Raw genomic sequence first — 22507 nt, 5'->3', positions numbered from 1 at the left:
GTTGTAGCAATGCTCGCCCCACCTAATAGCCGCGACCGATCACAAATTGTCATCAATATCCTCTAACGGGAGTCCAAGGAAACTTGCCGTTTCAACAGGGGTGGACCATAAGGAAAAGGGTGTTAGAGGCGTTGGTTCCACATTACAATTAAAGAGATGGTTGGTGTCATGTGGGGACACATTGCAAGCAGGGCATACATTTTGTATGTCGGGGTTGATTCTGGATAGGTAAGAGTTTAACCTGTTACAGTATCCAGAACGAAGTTGAGCAAGAGTGACACGCGTTTCCCTGGGGAGTATGCGTTCCTCTTCTGCGAGTTCTGGATATTTTTCTTCAAGTACTGAATTCACCGGGCAATTCCCGACATAAAGGTCCGACGCCTGGCTATGGAGTTCACCAAGGACCTGCTTGTGTTTTTCCGCTTCATACGGCTGGGTTCTCAGGTGCCGTATTTCCTCAAAATGCTTACGGAGATGACTCCTTAGGCCCCTAGGCGGTGCTGGTTCGTCAATCAGATGTCTGTTGGGATGCCCAGGTTTCTGGGTATTCAAGAGAAACTGTTTGGTCAGCATCTCATTTCTCTCCCTGATGGGGAGTATTCTCGCCTCATTATGCAGATGGTGTTCTGGGGACATAAGAAGACAGCCCGTGGCGATTCTGAGAGCAGTATTTTGGCAGGCCTGTAGTTTCTTCCAGTGGGTGGTTTTTAGGCTTGGCGACCATATGGGTGACGCGTAGCACGTAATCGGCTGGCTAATTGCTTTGTATGTGGTCAAGAGCGTTTCTTTATCTTTTCTCCAGGTACTGCCAGCAAGGGATTTGAGGATTTTATTACGGCTCTGAATTCTTGGAACAATTGCGGTTGCGTTCGCACCAAAATGTAGATCCTGATCAAACGTCACACCCAAGATTTTGGGGTGTATGACAGTCGGTAGCGTAGTGCCATCGACGTGGATGTTCAATATGGTCGACATTTGGGGCGTCCATGTTGTAAATAAGGTCGCGGAAGATTTAGTCGGTGACAATGCCAGGTTTCGCGAGGCGAAAAAACTGGAGAGATCAGGGAGATAGCCGTTTATTTTATTGCATAGCTCATCGATCTTTGGGCCTGGGCCTGTGGCCATTATTGTGCAGTCATCGGCGTAGGAAACGATTGTGACTCCTTCCGGTGGGGGAAGGTAGCTTAGATATGTAGAAATTAAACAAAAGCGGGGATAGGACACCACCCTGTGGCACTCCTTGTTTAATTCTCCTTTGTTTTGATGTTTCGTTTCTGAATTGCACCGATGCCTGCCGACCATCCAGATAATTTGCGGTCCACCTTTTAAGACATGGGGGAAGGGTGGACCCTTCCAGGTCTTGCAGTAACGAGCCATGGTTGACCGTATCAAAAGCTTTTGATAGGTCTAACGCTACGAGTACTGTTCTATGGTGGGGATATTGATTCAAACCGCAATTTATCTGGGTGCTAATGACATTTAGCGCGGAGGTAGTGCTATGGAGTTTTCTGAAGCCATGCTGATGAGGGGCTAGCTGCAAATGTGCTTGGAAATAAGGGAGCAAAATGGCTTCAAGCGTCTTTGCCACTGGCGATAGGAGAGATATCGGACGATATAACTCACCTACGTTAGCTGGTTTCCCAGGCTTTAGTAGCGGGACCACCTTGGCCATTTTCCATTTCTCGGGTATGACAAAGGTGGAAAGAGACAGGTTGAAGACATGCGCTAAATATTTGAAACCCTCTTTCCCTAGGTTTTTAAGCATCGGCATGGCTATGCCGTCTGGGCCCACTGCTTTGGATGGTTTAGCGCGACCAATGGCGTCCTCAACCTCTCTAGCGCTGATGGTAATTGGTGACGCGCTCTGTTTGTGTTTATGTGCGTGTCTATTGGCTCTCCGTCTATCTTTGTCGACCGTAGGATGCATTATATATTGTCGGCAGAAAGCGCTCGCGCATTTTTTCGCATCCGACAGCACCTTATCGCCAAAGGCGATGGAAACTTTGTCTTTGTGCTTAGTCGGATTCGATAGGGACTTTACGGTGGACCACAGTTTACCCACACCGGTAGAGAGGTTACAACCTCTTAGGTGCTCTTCCCATTTCGCCCGCTTGTGTTCGTCCACAAGCAATCTGATGCGTTGGTTTATATCCCTTATTTGGGGGTCGCCTGGATCAAGCTGCCTTATAAGGTCGCGTTCCCTCGCTAAGCTCGCGGCCTCCGCCGGGAAGTGGGGCCGGATTTCGGGAATTCTCCCGGCGGGAATGAAATGTGCCGAGGCGGATTCAATGACCTTACGGAAGGCACGCTCCCCTTGGCGGGCATCAGTCGGGATAGGGAGGGCAGCAAAGCTGCTGTCTGTTGCAGATTTATATTCTTCCCACTTTCCTTTTTTGAAGTTTATGAAAGTGCGTTTTTCGGTGACGATGAAGTCGGCGGTACGCTCGAACGAAATAAGTATGGGCAGGTGGTCGGATGCCAATGTTACCATCGGCTGCCAGTTGACGCAGTTTACGAGTTCTGCGCTCACGATTGAGATATCTGGCGAGCTATGACAGCTTCCTACCATACGTGTGGGGGCGTCTCCGTTTATTGTGCAGAACGTCGTTTCGTCTATTTGATCCGCCAACATCTCACCCCTACTGTCCGCCCGCAAGTTTGAATGCCATAGGTCGTGATGGGCATTAAAATCGCCTAAGATAATGCGATTGTTGCCAGTGAGTAAGGCCTCGATATTAGGGCGGTATCCACTGGGGAAACAGGTGGCAGGAGGGATGTAGATGTTGATGATTTCTAGATTTGCATCGCCTGACCGGACAGATAGGCCTTGACGTTCTAAGACATTGTCACTGCGGTCGATGCCAGGATCAAATATCTGGCCAAGAGTGGTGTATAATAAACGCGAGGCCGCCTCCATTTCCGCTCTCGCGGTCTTTCCTGTGGACATTATAACCAGAGCAGGTCTGCAATGCAGATCTTGCTGTGAGTTTAGTCTCTTGAATCGCAGCAATGCGGATGTTGTGCCGCTTCATGAAATCGACTATCTCCGTAATCTTCCCAGTTAGTCCATTACAGTTGAACTGCAGAATTCTGAAGTGCATGAAGGGTGACGCCGCCACTCTAGGGGTAAGTGAGGGGTGACTACGCTTAGGTTGTGGAAGGCCAGGACGCAATTGCTGTTGTGGCCTTGGGACTGGGCGCCCTTGGGCAAGCATTGGGGTACCCGGATGATTTGGGTTTACGACCTGGCAACATGGCGCGATGAAACCCGTCGGGGGGTTGCCGTCGCGGAGACCAGAACATCTAGGAAAGTGGCACCACCCAAGGCAGGAGCTGCATTGAGCGGATGTCGCAAACCTATATATTCTGTGCTGGCAGACGGTGCAAACGGAGGCAGGGACTAAGAGTCTGTTTCCCTTACCTGCACGATTGCTGCCAGAAAAGAGGGGGGGGGGGGGGGGGGGGAGAAGAAGACGGGGGCAGGGGCTGATGCTCAGCGTTGCAACCAGCTCTACTACGAAGATAGTAGTTATGAGTGGTATCAGCTGTTTGAGTTGTTGGCGCCGTGGGGCGCGAGCAGCAGCGGGTACTTGTTGTGGCTTGCTGAGCAGCGAAACTGCTGGAAGGTAGTGGGGATACGCTTAGGCGTAGACTACGGGACGCCCTTGGGCGTGAGCATCAAGGAGCCACAAAAGATTTATAAAAGTTACGTGGACGTCGGGTTTTGGGATCAAGCCCAGAACAACCTGTCCGATGCAACCATGCCTTGCACGAGACACACTGAACAGAGTATGACCGTCCTAAAAAGATTCTTTTCTGGCAAATGCAGCAAAACCATTTCTCATGACCGGGGTCAGGAGACGGACCCGGATTGGGTTCGATACCTTCCCGGAGTAAGAGAATATGAAGCAGTCCTGCTGCACGGAGCTGCTGGGAGGATGACAATTTGTGGGAGGGACGAAACAAATTAAATGGGGTCACACTGAAATGACAGTCCTTGGTCGGGAAAAATCCCGAGTCGCTCCGGTACATAGAACCGACTGCCTTGGGAAGCGAAAAAAAAAAAAAATTCATACATGGTACATATGTGTAGACGCAATTATTTATTCGTTTATGTAGATACATAATGATTGAATTATTGATGTGAATGTTTGTAGTTTACAGTCTCTCGCGCACACATAGGCGTATAAGTAAATGCATCTGTATGTGACATCTCTCGGCTGCCTTATATATGTGTATACATGATTTGATTATTGGCGTAAATATCGCTTGGCATGGCCTTAGCATCGCCTTAGTGATGGTATAGCTTAGTGATGCTAATATCCGTGACAATATTATTTATAGAAAATTGTGCTTCTGCATGGATAAACCATACTTCAGGATTTTCATACCAAAACTGTGGTAATTTTAACAACTTGTTAGCTTGTTGATTGTTTGAAAAAGATTGAATTGAATTTATAGGAACTGATTGGAAATTTGAAACAGTTGGTGTTGTAAGTGTATTTTGTGTTATTAGAGATGTCTTAATTGTTGGAAAGTTAGAAATAGCAGTTGTTTTCGTTGCCATTGATGTGACTATTTGACTATTAGTGATTGAAGTATTTGATTGAGAATATATAGGCAAATTATCTTGCATTACTCTTGATGTGGTTGTTGGACTATGTGTAAGCGGTATACTTTCAGTAAAAGTAAGTAGATTTTCTTGAGATCTGGTCAGAACCATAATATTTAAAAATGAAATAAAATAAAAATCACTGTTAAAATAAATTCACTGGAGATGGATTTACAAAGAATCATATATATACAATATAATACTGTAGAGGAATTACATATTTGTATAGTCCAAATAACTTAACTAATTATTGAAAATTTTTGATTATATAAATATAAACGGCAATAATTGAAAACACTTTCTTTGTAATTCTTTTAAATTTTTTTAAATGATGAAACGTTTGTATTAGTTAGGATATTAGAAATATTCCTTTAATTATTATAAAAAATTTCTGTTGATTTGCTGATGAGATTTGCAATCAATATAGTATGTATATAAATTTTATTTTTTAAATATTTTTTTTGTTTTATGTGTTTTGTTACTAGTATCTAGGGATACCTGGACAAGTCCAATTGATGTATTTTACAGCGCTGTTGTAGTTTGTCCACTAATATTGTTTGTTTAAATTCCTGTAGTTCCGCAAATATTATCACCACAATAGCCAGGTTCTACTGCTTCGAAATTGGTACCAAAAACATAACCAGTATAACATTGCATTTTATCGCTGATATCACCGTGTGTTTAGTAGAAAATGTAATAATAGCACATCCTTTATATGTAACTTGAACCGACACAACTAGTTTCGCCAATTATTTAAAATAAGTGTTATATTTTTCGTAATAAAAGGGATCGCCATATATTATACTCTTAGTATAACCAATTAATATAAATTTATTTCAGTAATAATAATATTATTTATTAAAAATAAGTTAAAGGAAATTGATGTTTCCAATTGATAGAAAATTTAAATATGAAAATTTTTAACATTCATTGAAATCAAAAGAAAATATAATTAATAAATCTAATTTTTCATATAACATATCTAAGTGGTACAATAAGAAAGTACCACTACACTGGGAAATTTTGAATAGCCTCTACTTTTGAAGGACTTGTTTTGATTCCTTCCGGTGCTACAATGAATCCCAGGAATTCTACTTCCTTTTGAAAAAATTTGCATTTATCTAGCTGTACCTTCATGTTTGCATGCTCGAGCGTACCGAAAATATTCTTTAGATGGGCTGAGTGATCCGTTTCTGTTTTGCTAAATATGATGATATCGTCAATGTAAACATAGCAGCACTGCCCTATGTAGTTTCGTAAAATGTCGTCCAGTGTTCTTTTGAAAATTGAAGGGGCCTTTTTTAAGCCAAATGTTAGACGAGTGAACTCGTATTTCCCATTATTTATGGAGAAAGAGGTCTTTTCTATATCCGAAATTTTTAAGGGAATTTGTGAAAGCCGCTTTTTAGGTCAATGACCGAGAAAAATTTGTTGCCTTCTAGCTGGGAAAGGACGTCATTAATTTCCGGAATGGGGCAGCGGTCTGCTATTGTTACGGAGCTCAATTTCCGATAGTCTATCACCAGCCTGTATTGTTTGTTGCCCAGGGAATCTGGTTTCTTATTTACTATCCAAACGGGTCAATTATAGGGTGAGCGAGGTGGTCTTATAATACCATCCTCCAAGAGCTTACCAATTTGCCTTTCGACTTCTGATTTCAATGACATGGGATATGGGTAGCATCGGGAGTAGATGGGGTTGTCAGTTGTTGTTCTAATTTCTGCTTTTACTACAGTGGTATATATCAGTTTTTCGTCACGTTCTGCGAAGAGCCCTGAGTATTCCCTACAAAGGTCATGCAATCTTTCTTTTTGTTGTTGTGTTAAATGGTCCGTTTTTATTTCTGATTTTGACACTTGTTGCTTTATCTTAATTTTTTTGCCATTTTTAATTATAATGTAGTCTCTGGAAGTATGGATCACTGCGTTCAATTGTTTAAGGCTGTAATTTCCAAGGATACCATGGAATGATTTAAGTGAGGGTAAAACGAAAAACTTAAGACGTTCCTCGTTCAGACCGAAAAGATTTAAAAAATGTGATGAGATGCTTTTACTTTACTTCCGATTGAGTTTGCGCAAAAAACATTATCGTTTGGCAGGGGACTTTTTGCCAGAGAAGATTGGATATAACTTTTGTTTAAGCCAGTGTCTATTAGGAACCTCAATAACTCTCCATTGCCGGTCTTGCATTGGATGTATGGCAACGTCGAGTGGGTCAGTCTAAAAAATGGACGTCGCAAAATTCCTCGCCGTCCTCCTGATTGTCATGTACGTACTTCGTGTAGTCCTGGTAGTAGTCAGCCCAAGATTGTGCTTCCCCTGTGTCGCATACTTCGATGGCGTCTTTGTACTCATTTGGTTCACAATGCTTGGCTTCTGCCAAAGCGGAATCGGGTACTTGCTCTAAATTATTGATCCTTTGGAGTTTGTTTGAAACATTCCTACTGAACTGTCCCGTGTTTGCAGGGGGTGGTCGTTTTGACGCGGCATTATTATACCCTGGCCTATTCATATAGTTAAGGTTCCTTGTTTGCGTTGAATAGTCTATGTCCATAGGTATGGGAGGTTTTGGCTGCGATGGCCTTGGCGGCGGATTGTTGTACTGTGGGGGCCTATTGGTCTGAGTATTTAACAAGTTTGGGTATTGCGGACGTTGTTGTTGATATTGGTATTGTGGTTGTTGATATTGGTATTGTGGTTGTTGATATTGGTGTTGTGGCTGTTGAAATCGGCTAAATGGGGGAATCGGTTGAGGCAGATGTGCCAACTGTGGGTAGAAAGGTTGGATAGGATTCTTCCTTGGAGGAATTGCTGGATTTTGTTGGTGTTGCATTCCGAATAATGCTGGGGATAAAATAGGTCGTATATTATACTGATTACTGGCATGTGCTGCCCTGAAGTTTTGGTTCTCCAATTTAATACACAGGTGCAGGGCTAGGGCTTCTTCATGCCGAGAAGTCTCGAAATATCGCCTGATAGACCCCTAACAAAGGTGTCCAGTGCTTTATCGCGATATGTGTGAGTGAGGCATAGACTCTTCGCCAATCTCCATGCAGGATATTTTGTTCAGTATGAGCGAAAGGTGGGAATAGACCTCGTCCTATAACTCCTGTACAGATTTCCTACCTTGTATTAGGCAAGTCATCTGGTATTCCAGCGTGCTGAGGTCCCTCTTATCGGCGTAGTGCATAGTAAGGTACTTGGAAATTGCTTTCCAGTTCAGAGTTGTAAGATTCCAGTGCCGCATCTGCACTGCCTACAATTTTATTGCGAATAACGCTGAGTATGCCGAAGTATTTTGGCGACTCTACAATCGGCTCGTAAATTTTCAGTACCCTTTTCACACTTTTCTTGCAACTGCTGAACTCGGCTGGGTTACCACCGAATTCGCGTAAGGACCTCACAACGTTAGATTATTATGAGCCATTTCTACACTAATTTTGTGATGCTTTTGTGGAACTTTTATACTTATATTTTTATACTCAGCTGAGCAGAGCTCACAAAGTATATTAACTTTGTTCGCATAACGGTAATCCGTAACGGCATAAAAAAATCGAGATTGATATAGACTTCTATATATCAAAATGATCTAGGTGAAAAAAGAAATTCATTTAGCCATGTCCGTCCGTCCGTCCGTCTGTAAACACGATAACTTGAGTAAATTTTGAGGTATCTTGATGAAATTTGGTATGTAGGTTCCTGGGCGCTCATCTCAGATCGCTATTTAAAATGAACGAAATCGGACTACAACCACGCCCACTTTTTCGATATCGAAAATTTCGAAAAACCGAAAAAGTGCGATAATTCATTACCAAGGCGGATAAAGCGATGAAACTTGGTAGGTGCGTTGACCTTATGGCGCAAAATAGAAAATTAGAAAAATTTTGGACAATGGGCGTGGCACCGCCCACTTTTAAAAGAAGCTAATTTAAAAGTTTTGCAAGCTGTAATTTGGCAGTTGTTGAAGATATCATGATGAAATTTGGTATGCACGTTACTCCTATTACTATATGTGTGCTAAATAAAAATTAGCGGAATCCGATGACGAACACGCCCACTTAAAAAAAAATTTTTTGTTAAGTAAAATTTTAACAAAAAATTTAATATCTTTACAGTATAAAAGTAAATTATGTCAACATTCGACTCCAGTAATGATATGGTGCAACAAAATACAAAGATAAAAGAAAATTTCAAAATGGGCGTAACTCCGCCCTTTTTCATTTAATTCGTCTAGAATACTTTTAATGCCATAAGTCGAACAAAAATTTACCAATCCTTGTGAAATTTGGTAGGGACATAGACTCTATGACGATAACTGTTTTCTGTGAAAATGGGCGAAATCGGTTGAAGCCACGCCCAGTTTTTATACACAGTCGACCGTCTGTCCTTCCGCTCGGCCGTTAACACGATAACTTGCGCAAAAAACGATATATCTTAACTAAACTTAGTTCACGTACTTATCTGAAGTCACTTTATCTTGGTATAAAATATGACCGAAATCCGACTATGACCACGCCCACTTTTCCGATATCGAAAATTACGAAAAATGAAAAAAATGCCATAATTCTGTACCAAATATGAAAAAAGTGATGAAACATGGTAATTGGATTGGTTTTTAGACGCAAAATATAACTTCAGCAAAAACTCTGTAAAAAAGGTGTGACACCTACCATATTAAGTAGAAGAAAATGAAAAAATTCTGCAGGGCGAAATCAAAAGCCCTTGGAATCTTGGCAGGAATACTGTTCGTGGTATGACATATATATATAAATTAGCGGTACCCGGCAGAAGATGTTCTGGGTCACCCTGGTCCACATTTTGGTCGATATCTCGTTCACACATACAACTAAGGGCTAGTCCCTTTTAAAACCCTCATTAATACTTTTAATTTGATACCCATATCGTACAAACACATTATAGAGTCACCCCTGGTCCACCCTAATTGCGATATCTCGAAAAGGCGTCCACCTATAGAAATAAGGCCCACTACGTTTTAAATAATCATTAACACCTTTCATTTGATACACATGTCATACAAACACATTCCAGGGTTACCCTAGGTTCATTTTGTTAAATGGTGATTTTCCCTTATTTTGTCTCCAAAGCTCTCAGCTGAGTATGTAATGTTCGGTTACACCCGAACCTAGCTTTCCTTACTTGTTAGTTTTAGTTTTATCTGAAGTTGAGGAAAAGAAAAAAAAAAATGGTTTACTCTTGCACCTAAAGCACTAAAATTTTCTCAAAATTTTCACTTACACTAAGTCTAAAACTATTCTTTTTTTATCTAAAGCACTTCTGTCACAATTAAGTCTAAAACCCTATTCTTTTTTTATCCAAAGCACTAAAATTTCATTTCACAATCAAGTCTAAAATTATTCCTTTTTTATTTTGCCTAAAGCACTAAAATTTTCTTAGAATTTTTATTTCATAATCAAGTCTAAAACTATTATTTTTTATTTTGTCTAAAGCACTAAATTTTTCCTAAAATTCTCATTTCACAATCAAGTCTAAAACTTTTCTTTTTTATTTTGTCTAAAGCACTAAAATTTTCTTAAAATTTTCCTTTCACAACCAAGTCTAAAAACTATTCTTTTTTATTTTGTCTAAAGCACTAAAATTTTATTAAAATTTTCATTTCACAATCAAGTCTAAAACTATTCTTTTTTATTTTGTCTAAAGCACTAAAATTTCTTAAAATTTTCATTTCACAATCAAGTCTAAAAACTATTCTTTTTTATTTTTTCTAAAGCACTCAAATTTTCTTAAAATTTTTATTTCTTGTTTACATTCATATATGCAATACTCCTATATTGCTACAAAAGGCTAGGTACATTCCCAAACATCAGAGTGCCGATATATTGCTGTTTAAACGTTTTTGTTTTTGTATTCAATAATCGCATGTACCTAAATATACGTTTTTTCTTGTCACACTTATGCTGCTACAATCACAAAAATTGTATAGGTTGTCTTCTTTTGATTTCGAATTCAAAACACATTGCGAGCATTTTCTATTAGCAATATAGGAGTATTACATATATGTTAACATTAATGTCTTAAAATTATTACTTTTACATGACTATGGCAGCACGCCGGGAATCCATGATGGTCCTTTTTACTTTCTTGTTATTTAGGGTCTTGAATATTCCACTCTGTACGCGCGCCGCTCCTTCCTCAAGTGCGGGTAAGGGGTGTGAGTCCGTTGGTCCTTTGCAAAGGCTACAGCAAGCCTTGAATGTTGTCTATGTATGCATTCGCGACTGGACCCCTTAGATTTGGGCGCCAGTTATTTACACCGCACTAACTTTTATTTAACAAGATTTTTATTTGGCTGTTAGCCAGTGACTTTATTACTTCACATCAAAATTAGGACTGAATACAATAATTACTAGTATCTAATTATATTCCTCAATTCCGTTAGAGTCTTTGCGGCGGCGTCGCAGTCGAATGAAGCTATGAAATATTTGGCCTTGGTTGTAAGTGTCCGATGACCAGACGTGATGTTATGAAGTTGTGAAACAGTTGGTCCTGATTGCAGTGTCTGATGTCCAGACATGATTTCAGCAATTATGTGATGCACGTGTGACTTGGAGTGCAGCTGCATAGCGTGAGATAGTTAGAGAGTTTCGGTGTTAGCTATGTTAACTTATATTGTCGGCAGAAAGCGCTCGCGCATTTTTTCGCATCCGACAGCACCTTATCGCCAAAGGCGATGGAAATTTTGTCTTTGTGCTTAGACGGATTCGATAGGGACTTTACGGTGGACCAAAGTTTACCTACACCGGCAGAGAGGTTACAACCGCTTAGGTGCTCCTCCCATTTCGCCCGCTTGTGTTCATCCACAAGCACTCTGATGCTTTGGTTTATATCCCTCATTTGGGGGTCGCCGGGATCGAGCTGTCTTATAAGGTCACGTTCTCTCGCTAAGTTTGCGGCCTCCGCCGGAAAATGAGCCGAATTTCGGGAATTCTACCGGTTGGAATGAAGCGAGCCGAGGTGCATTCAATGACCTTGCGGAAAGCACGCTCCCCTTGGCGAGCATCAGTCGGGATAGGGAGGGCAGCAAAGCGGTTGTCTGTAAAGTATTTGTATTCGTCCCACTTTCCTTTTTTTTGAAGTTTATGAAGGTGCGTTTTTCTGTGACGATGAAGTCGGCGGTACGCTCGAGCGAAATAAGTATAGGCAGGTGGTCGGATGCCATTGTTACCATCGGCTGCCAGTTGACGCAGTTTACGAGTCCTGCCCTCACGATTAATATATCCAGCGAACTGTGACAGCTTCCTAAAATACGTGTGGGGGCGTCTCCGTTTATTGTGCAGAACGTCGTTTCTTCTATTTGATCCGCCAACATCTCAGCCCTACTGTCTGCCTGCAAGTTTGAACGCCATAGATCGTGATGGGCATTGACATCGCCAAAGATAATGCGATTATTGCCAGTAAGTAAGGCGCTGATATTTAGGCGGTATCCACTGGGGCAACAGGTGTCATGAGGGATGTAGATGTTAATGATTTCTAGGTTTGCATCGCCTGACCGGACAGATAAGCCTTGACGTTCTAAGACACTGTCCCTGTGGCCGATGTCGGGATCAAGTATATGATATTGCACAGAGTGGTGTATGATAAACGCGAGGCCGCCTCCATTTCCGCTCTCGCGATCTTTTCTATGGACATTATACCCAGAACAGGTCTGCAGAGCAGATCTTGCTGTGTGTTTAGTCAAATACGCCACGAAAATGTATAGAAGGCATTTTTATAAACATATCTGACAAAAAAAACCGGCGACTACCTTGAGAAAACATCGAGTAATTTGCCAAAGTATCGAGTGACGGCTCTTAACAAATAAAAACTCTTTGATAATAGTACACATCCTCGATCACCTGTTCAATCGCCGTTCGATTACTTAAATCATTTGCTGGATAGTGTTTTTGAAACATTTTTGTAGGCGACTGGTATATTGAATTGTTTACATATTTTAAAATGCATGCTTAACTGGCTGCTTTTATTTTATTTATTAACTAGAATTTAGAACTCAATATTAATATGTAGTCTGATTTTCTGTAGACACATTTAAAAGAAAAGCTGATTTGAAACACAAGCCATTCTTCCTGCTTTTATTTGACAGATAGGTATGGCAATGGAGGAATAGAGATTTTTCACTTGTATTAATTCACAATGACCTCGTAGGTGCTTTATCATGCATTGCACTCATCTCTCAAGGCGAATGCCTCACCAAAGGATTCAAAAAAATAACAGACCATATTTCTTTTACCAAGAGAATATAGATATCTAGAGGGCGTCTAGTTTTGAAGCTGCTGTTAATAACCGTATATCTTAAACAGATGCTAAATAATCACGTTGGAGGAAATGGTAATTTTTGCTTTGATCTAGTCGTGTCATACCTGCATGCTTGCATCCCGAATGGTGATATTGAATTCTTTGCCAGCACCGCTGAACTATTTGCGAACATTTTTACAAGAACATTTCAGTGTAAGTACCTTTGAAATATTTGTACAAAATTTTATAAATCTGCTTAATAAGTATGGAATAGAGATTATTACTCATGTACATATTGTCGGCTTATAATAAATTTCAGGTGGTGATGTTTTCGGAGAAGAATCCCGTTTTGATGAAATAATAGATATTTATGCCACATTAATACTTTTGGATTCTACACATTCTTTGCTTCGTAAACTTCAACAATTTGTTTTAAAAGGAAATCCAGCATTATCTTTTGCATGTACAGAGGTGCTGATATTAGTTTCAAGGTCTAATTGAATTTATATATAATGTAGTTATTTTTAATTAACTTAACAAACTCGTTTACTACTTTACTTTAGTCTAAATGATCGTGATGATGAGCTTAAAAACAAAATTGAGTTTTGGACTGAGGTGGATAATAATTTCGCAAAATTTTCCTCAAATTACAAACGTCTAAATGTTGAACGTCTAATAATATCTAAATATACGCTGTACACTAATCAGAGATCTATAGGAATAAATCAAACACAGTGCACATTTTATCACAATATGCTACGATTTATAACGGATAACAATTATAACTTAGAAATAGAGATTTCTAAAGATCATATCGTCAGCAATCTCAGCAACCTTATTCGAATGTTTGAATGTAATGGGATTTCCGTTGAGGATTATTATGAAATTGTAAGGTTTTATATGTACAAAGCACTCGGCTAAAGTAATTTCCCAGATTCTAGAATATAGTAACTTCTCCATTTTTCGAAGTTAGCCTCCAATATATATTGGTTTTCGAAGTTCGAAATTGGGTGTTTCTTAATATATTGCTTATATATATAGTATTAAAAAATAGGGAAGTAGGCCTAGTCCACCTTGTTTGAATTGTAAAATTTCTTTCTTCTCAAGCTTACATACGACCCGTACACAAAAGAAAGTAGGCAGATATAGTAATACTACAAATGTATTCTCGTGCAGTTTGATGTAATGAATCCGAATCCGCTATCAGAGTTTGCCTAGCGGGTAGGGATGCAAACGATACATCGACGTTTCCAAAATATGATTATTTTGTTCATATATGTACATCGATGTTACGCCTCTTAGAACATTGATACCTCGTTCCCTATCCCTGAAACATTTATCATCATCGATGTTTTTTACGAAATTTGCATTGGACCAGCCTTTACATTTCAATAAATCATGATGATTTTATTTTTTTTTCATTTTCTAAACAACTAGAATGTGTTAAGTTTTGTTGTCCGAGACCTTTCAAAAAATATGCCCATGGTGGAATAACCAGGTGAAGTAAGCCGTCAATTGTCTTCATTGTGAATTCATACAAGTGAAAAATTTTTCTATTCCTCCATTGCCATACCTACCTGTCAAACATTGTGAATTCATGCAAGTGGCGAATGTTTGAAAAAAACGTTCACAATAGTAAACAGCCTCGATCACCTGTTTAATCGCTGTTCGACTACTTAAATCATTTGCCAATAGTGTTTTTCAAAAATTTTTGTAAACGACTGGTATATTGCATTATTTACATATTTTAAAATTCTTACTTAACTGACTGCTCATATTTTATCTAATAACTAGATTTTAGAAATTAAAATCAATATGTAGTCTGATTTTCTCTATAAGCAATTAAAAGAAAAGCTGATTTGATAATAGCTGACAGGGAGAATAGCTGTCGCGAATGGCCAGAGAATGGAAGAAAGGTTTGTTTTTTGCTCGTGATTATTAAATTGAAGTGCCATGAATTGCCCATTTGTGTTTCAATTCAGTTTTTCTTTAGAATGTGTATACTGAAAATCAGACTACATATTAATATTCATTTGTAAAATCTAGTCAATAGATAAAAGAGAGCAGCCAGTTAAGCAAATATTTTAAAATATGTAAATAATGCAATATACAAGTCGTCTACAAAAATGTTTGAAAAACACTATTGAGCAAATGATTTTTGTAATCGAATAGCGATTGAACAGGTTATCGAGGCTGTTTGCTATTGTGAACGTTTTTTTTGCAGGAATTCACAATGATTCCTCCATTTCCATACCTACCTGTCAAATAATAGCTGACAGGAGAACGGCTGTCGCGAATGGTCAGAGAATGGAAGAAAGGTTTGTTTTTTGCTCGCGGTTATTAAATTGAAGTGCCATGAATTGCCCATTTGTGTTTCAAATCAGCTTTTCTATTAAATGTGTCTACAGAAAATCAGACTACATATTACGGGCGTTCTATTGAGTTATCGAGCTCTGGCTCACAATGAAATCTCATTGGAACCATATGGATCAACTTAATGAGAGCTGGTAGCACTAATATAGCACATCTGTTTTGTTGAAAATAAGAAGAAGACACGTACACAAAAATTGAATGAAAAACTGAATTAATTAAATAGTTTCGCACGTAAACAGACTATTTATGTTCCTTACATTTTCTTCAAGTTGTCAATCCAAGCACCTTAAAAGCTGCAATACAGGAAAGGGATGGCAATAATGGTTTGAGAAATGAAGACATAAATATTAATAAACTGAAATGAGGTAACGATCAGACTTAGCTTACTCGATGATACTAAAGGGAGTTAACGCTAAGACTCCGGTTTTCACCGAGAAGAAGATGAACGAAGAACGAAATAGTACTAGATTGCAGCAACCGCAATTGGCAGATGTCAGCCGAAAGGTGTAGATCCGTAGAAGGGGAGCTGATTAGTGTCATGACCATGTTATGTTGTAAATGATGCATGATGAACCAAATAGACTGCTACTTTTCGAAACAGGTTGATGACACAATGGGGTTAAACTGATTATCTGCGCTAATAATGCGACCTTAGAATGGCTGCAGAGTTGCTCCACACCTTCATTAACAAGAAGGCGCAAGATTGAAGGTGGCGGATAGAACACTGATCCCCACGATGCTAAAGGCCAAGGTTAGGATACCCCAAGTGGTGAAGGCAGAGGACACGCTTAACTTGCTGCAGCGTCAAAACCCGAAAATGCCAACTCGGGATTGGGAGGTACTTCATGTATCTCGACCCGTGGAGAGAGCCAGTACTACATCCTCCAATAAGGAATCGTAGGATGTGTTGCACTCACAGCTTGGAAAATGTCATGGGTGCAGGTAGTATTTATATACGCTGTAAAAAGATGAATAATCAGGACAATAACCCCAAAACGCTAAAAGCAGAGGAAAAGGTCCTCGAGAACCTGAAAGAAGCGGTAAATAATAGTGGCGAGGGGGTTGTTGCAGAGGTACACAAACAGATCAATGCTGCTGAGGATTTAAAGAATAACCACAATATACTAAACGCAGGAGAGGTAGCGAAAGACTTCGAAAACCTCGAAAAAATACGTAGAGACTGAGTTATTGGAAGTGGACAAACAGCTTAAGGAAACTGCGAGTCTAACAAAGACGCTTCGTGCAGGGGAGGTAGAAACGAGCCTTACTGATAAATCTCCAACACAGTAAAGTGCTATGAAGCTACTCTTTAGGAGGGCCCGTTTGATGTAAGGCTATTATATATATTATTTGCTATGTGAGGCATGGCTCTCATCTCATCAGTTTATGGACCCAGCGTTCGCGGAATTAGCGCAAAGTTGGAAATCACGGTTAGAGCTACAATCAGTGTAAGGAAACACGTATACTAGTGTATGCTACCTAACTTCAGCACCGCAGACCTAGCAGAAGGCACAATAAAGGGGAAAAAGATCAGTCTCAAATTCTGGCATCCTGCTACATGGCCCTTAACGTGGAAGCCCCAACAGAGGAGTTCAAAATGTTGGTGGATCAAGAAGGGTGTAGAGGACGACTTGTCATAGGCGCGGATGCGAATGCGCATCACAGCGTATGGGGAGGGGACGATATTTGATGTGATGCTATTACAGAAGCCATGGCTCTCATCTGGAGGAAAGGTTTATGGATTCAGCGCTCGCGGAATTAGAGTTTGTTACGCAAAGTTTGAAACCAGGGTTAGAGCTACAATCAGGGCAAGGAAACACGTTTGCTAGTGTATGCTATCCAGCTTAAGCACCGAAGACCAAGCAGGGGGCGCAATAATGAGGGAAAAAGAACCGTCCCTAATCCTGGCATCCTGCTACATGGTCCCTTAACGTAAAAGCCCCACCAGGGAGTTCAAAAGGCAGGTGGATCAAGAGGGGTGTAAAGGGCGGCTTGTGATAGGAGTGTATGCGTATGCGCATCATAGCGTATGGGGAGGGGACGATATTAACGATATAGATGAGTCCCTATAGAGTGGTCTACAGTTGCCTATATACGTGATTGATATCAAATTGGGCTCTGAGAGGGATATATCAGGGTATGAATGGAGGGTCCTTGTCAGGCCATCTTTCTCAGACCATGCATATATCAGCTTCAGCATCCCCCTAAAGACGGTAGAGAAAACCTTTAGAAACCCTAAAGCAACGGACTGGTACAAATTTGTGTATCAGGAAAGTATGTATCAGGAAGTCTGGGGGATCCTGAGAAAATTTCCACCATAGAGAAGTTGGGGGAATGCAACAACTTCTTATCAAAGGAGCGTACAACAGAGCTTGTCCTCTGAGAAGATTCAAGGGGAAAGTAAAGGCGCCATGGTATAGTAAAGATTGAGGGCAAGTAGCTGGAAAAAACTGGCGAAAAGCGAGGAGTTATGGGGCGAATATGGAGAGGTTCTATAATCGTGAAATCAACAGGTCGAAGAGGGTTTTCTTGGAAAAATTTTGTGCGGACATAGAATGTTCCAGCGTAACGGCGAGACTGACAAAAGTCCTATCTAAAGCAGATGCAGTCCAGGTACTTAAGACGGAGAACGGTCACACAGTAGTAAATAGTACTTTGGGGCACTAATGAACAGACACTTCTCATTAGGAGATGATGCGGAAGAGTTATGTGACAAATTTTACACTGGTCAATAAAAACTTTTTCCACGTTCAAATCGCCCGGTCCAGGGGTAGTACCTGGATACTCCCTGCTATGCTGAAGTTGGCAGGTGGAACGATTATATAATGGCTTAGGATAATCTTTGAGGGTTGTGTAAAACTGAACCACGTCCCGCAATCTTAGAGAACGGCTCGAGTAGTCTTCATGTCAGAAGCAGGAAAAATCAGTGATCCGGCCTATTAGAGATTCATGGATGTGTATATAAAATAAAGGCAAGTCAGGCAAGTCCCCCAGCGGGTTAGGGGATCAGAATATACCCGCGGTAGGTATGCCTGTCGTAAGAGGCGACTAAAATACCAGATTCTAGGGGTTGGGTAGCGCAACCCTTCAGGTTGCCAGCGCAATATATAGCTTCTCCAAACCCAATTGTCAACCTCACCTATCCGCGGCTAATCCTGTTTCACTAAAAGAAGAGGCTCTGGCGACCCCAAGCTCCTCATGGAACTTGGGGGTGGGGAGGGAGGGAATGGCCTGAAGGTTTAATGGGGCCACATAAAAACGAGCAATAATGCACAGTCTCAACTCGATTGAAGTGCATCCGGCCTTAACAAATTGGATCGGCTCCATGTTAAGCTGCAGAATGATCATATTGCAATAGGGTCTATGGGCAACAAAATGTGCTAACAGAGGAACGCCGCAGGTTCGGATTTTATCACCATTGCTGTGGGCGCTGGTTATCAACCAATTGCTTAGGAGGTTCGACGAAGTGGTCAAACTTACGGCATATGCAGATGACGTTTCAGTCAACATAAGCGGCAGATGCCTGACAACAATCAGCTCTCTGATGGAGCAGGCACTTCGGGATGTAAGTTGTCGTGGAAACTCCATGTAGAAGATAGCGCGAAGAAAGCCTCCGCGGTACTATACGCATGCAAGAGGAAGCTAGGATACACGTAGGGCCGATCACCCATTCTCTCATTGGGTATTTACGGCAAGTGTCAAACCCATACTTTACTATGGGGTCCTTGTCTGGTGGTATAACGCTATCTAATGTTTTGCAAACGGAATATATACTCCCGTGCCTGAGCTTGGATAGACTAAATTGAGCCGGGGATTGGTTTCAAGGTGCAGAAATGGCAGAACATACTATACACGTGTTATGGATGGTTCTAAATTAATGAAAGCGTTTGGGCCTGCTGCTCACTGTATCGATCCAAAAATAAGTATATCCTACAAGCTGCCAAATTACAGACGGAAATTATTGCAGGTCTCGAGGCAACAACTAAGCTAGGCCATAGAAAAGTCATATTATTTGCCAAGAGGACGGAGTTATTCTATAACATAAGTCCTGGCACCTGATGGGGACTCTTACATTTGGTCGTTCAACAAATTTTGGTAACACTTCGGACTCATGAACTAACCTAACTTAAGTGCAATAATTCTATATTGTTATAACAATATGCTCGCAATGAGTTTAAAGTTTGTAACAGCACAATGTGATAAGGAAAAAATTTGAATCCAGGTACATTCTCGTATCAAAAAAATCACTAATGGAGACCATATTTAGGCTGGGTGCGAGTTGACCTAAATTTTGATGATCATACTTTTCAACCTAAATTGAAATGTCAAATTTGAAACACAAAAAAAATTGATTTTTCATCATGTCCATTCGATTCTAGTACCAAAAATATCAGACGGCGATGATACAAGTCGCGGCTAAGATCCGATCGATTGTACGTAGTGGTGGGCTCAAGTTTTTTCGAGCTGATGTTGGTGGCACTCCTTATTCTCAAATGCACATAGTTGGCAGCTATGTAATTTCATTGGTCCCGTCTTAGTATTCAACTTGAAATAGTAAGAAACGTAATGTGCATGTGCTTCACTACGTCCGGCAAAAAAATTATGGGCCAGAGCCGCTCCACTTTCTTGCACTGCTTTCCAGACATACTTAACGTGGATTCTCTTGACCCCTGACTTGTTAAAGCATGCATGTACATTGCAACACAATAAAAGTTAGTTTAAGTGGCAGCTGCCCTAATAGGGGAAGCTCACTTGGACAACATGAAGGTCCGTTGTGATACCATATACAATAAAATAACGGTGACGTAGTTATATGTAGCTACTTAGGGAATCGTAGCAACGATAAAGTACCGAATGATGCCGTCTCAACCTTGGATAAATCCTCCGGAGATCCAAGTGAGTCGCGACCGAAGTACATTCGCCTAGCTCTGGCAAAAGCTGGGCAATCAAGTGATTCGATGATTCCACCTCATCATCCTCCGTACAGCTACCGCAGGATGAGGTTTCCAATATATTGAGGCATACCGCATGGATTCCTATAGGATAGTGTCCTGTCAGAACTCCAATGGCCATTGATAGGTGAGCCTTAGTGAACCTTATTATTTCGGCAGACCTCCTGCCAACCACTTCCGCCAGAAAGATTTTGCTACCCTGCAAGAGGTGGTGTCCGCCCAACGTTTGCTGAGCTGATTAGAGGCCCATCTATGCAGGAGCAAACCGCAGGTAGCCAGCGGAATTCCGAAATCCCTACAGCGATCTTCATCCGATTCAAGCGGCAATTACCCACCGACGTGTGCCGTACGTACGGACGTTTGTCATACGAAGCACGTTTGACCGAACCCTCAAGCCCGTAGGAATCAATGTGTGCGTCTGTGTACATGTACATAACATATTTGTGTGTGTATTGTTTACAGATTAGCACTGTTGCCATTGACCATTTCGCATGCATGCTTATGGAAACATCAACTTTTTCCAATTTAATTTTTGGTGTTGTAAAAGGCTGGAATTAATATTAAATAAATATAAATAGATTACATATTTATAATCTGCACTTTTACATAGTTATTTCGAATTATTTCCACAATTTTTCAAACTTTAATTAGGTGTTTTTGCATAAAACTGCAAACGGTCAAAAATTAGCGCACAAAAGTTTACTAGGCAACTCTGTCTAGTGAGAGAGCGATCAGCTGACACGTTCTTACGGAAAAAAATCAAAATTGTTTTGATTTCTACGTTCCGGGCTAGGTCGTGTCAGCTGACACGTTTTTGGTACGTACGTTCGTGAGTAACTGCCGCATCAGTTGTACCGATGTGCGCTAAGAGATCCGCTTGACAGTTGCCCGGTATATCACTACGGCGCAGGACCCAGATAATCTTAATCATAAAATAGTTCGATGCAATCGCAAGCGAGGTCAGGCACTCCCAGACCACCCTCAATCGCACTGTAGTTAAAGGGCTCCCCCTGTGGGTTAGGGGTTAGAATATGCTCACGGTAGGTAACCCGGTCGTAAAAGGCGACCATAATACCATGGCTAACCAATCCATGAGTAACGTGATTTTACTCGAAAGGGAGCAGGGTGGACGCTGGTATCACCCTGTGGGACCCTACGCATGGTCCTTATAAAAACTGCTACCGGGGGAGCAGGAAAAGCCAGTTGTGACCTGATGCACTACATCGAACGATGCTTGTATTCAGGTCTCATCTCCTGTCCTGGGACGGCCCCCTTGTGGGAGCATCGCGGTGGCTGTGGTTTCAAAAAAGAGTTCACTTTATGACACGCTCTGAGTTTTCCCTTGGGGCGTGCAAAGCCATGGGAATTCGGTCTCTTGCTTGTCACAGAATACCCAAATTCATTAAAAAAACTGACCCTGAGGGGCAGACGAAAGTGTTGGTCACATCCCATAATTGTGGCAAACCGTAGTGTAAACCGTTGAGAGATGGAGAAACGTATGTCTATCGTCAGCCGAAAACAATCGATAACACTGCTCAACAACATTTTTGTACATGGGTCGTGCGTATATTTTTTTTTTTTTTTGCTTTTGCACCCAGAAATAAGAATATGAACATAAAAAATTTTTGATTTGGTTTTGTTCGAAAAAAATGAGAAAAAACGAAAAACATGAAAATTCATCAAAATGTGACAGATTTGATTTATTCTAGTATAGTAAAAATCAATTTAAGCTTTATTCTTATAAATTTAGTTTTAGAATACAGTTTAAATGTTTAAAAATGCTTTTTCCTGCTTTTCCTGCCATATTCGGTAACATTTTCTCTTATTATCGTCTAAATATAGTCCCCCATCATGCTTTCCGTATACTGGCCTTGGTAGCGTTTCTCAAACTCCATTATATCTTGATGGAATCGCTCCCCGTGTTCTTCTGAATAAGCTCCCATATTATCTTTGAATTTATCCAGATGTGAATGTAACGTGCATCTTTAGCGACATTCTACAACCGATGGCGGAAAAATTCGTAATCATGCCAGTTATCAGCTCATCATAATTTTCACCCCTATGATTTCCAAGAAAGCCATGAACTACTGCCTTAAAACTGTTCCACGCTAGTTTCTCCTCATTGCTAAGTAGGTCCGGGAAAATATCGCAGTTAATTTTTTTTTTTTATTTGAGGGCCAACAAAGACTTCGGATTTAATTTTCGCCTCTGACAGCTTTGGAAAAAAAGTCTGCAAATATTTGGCAGCTTTAGACTCAATATTAGAAGCCTTCACAAATTGTTTAATAAGGCCCAATTTA

General features: G+C 40.7%; 1 protein-coding gene across 3 annotated transcripts in view; it reads left to right on the top strand.

The window, feature by feature from the left end:
- Positions 1 to 22507, top strand: part of LOC137244372 (uncharacterized) — a 445511-nt gene that overhangs the window by 380772 nt on the left and 42232 nt on the right. For all 3 annotated transcript variants that reach the window (XM_067773299.1, XM_067773300.1, XM_067773301.1), the window contains 3 exons: positions 12948 to 13095; positions 13202 to 13373; positions 13446 to 13770. In XM_067773299.1, coding sequence (XP_067629400.1) covers positions 12948 to 13095; positions 13202 to 13373; positions 13446 to 13770 — 645 coding nt within the window. The remainder of the gene's footprint in view (positions 1 to 12947; positions 13096 to 13201; positions 13374 to 13445; positions 13771 to 22507) is intronic.

The sequence above is a fragment of the Eurosta solidaginis genome, chromosome 3 (assembly GCF_040869045.1).
Source record: "Eurosta solidaginis isolate ZX-2024a chromosome 3, ASM4086904v1, whole genome shotgun sequence".
Lineage (NCBI taxonomy): Eukaryota > Metazoa > Arthropoda > Insecta > Diptera > Tephritidae > Eurosta > Eurosta solidaginis.
The sequence above is the reverse complement of the archived record's forward strand: the minus strand, read 5'-3'. Positions and strand labels throughout refer to the sequence as shown.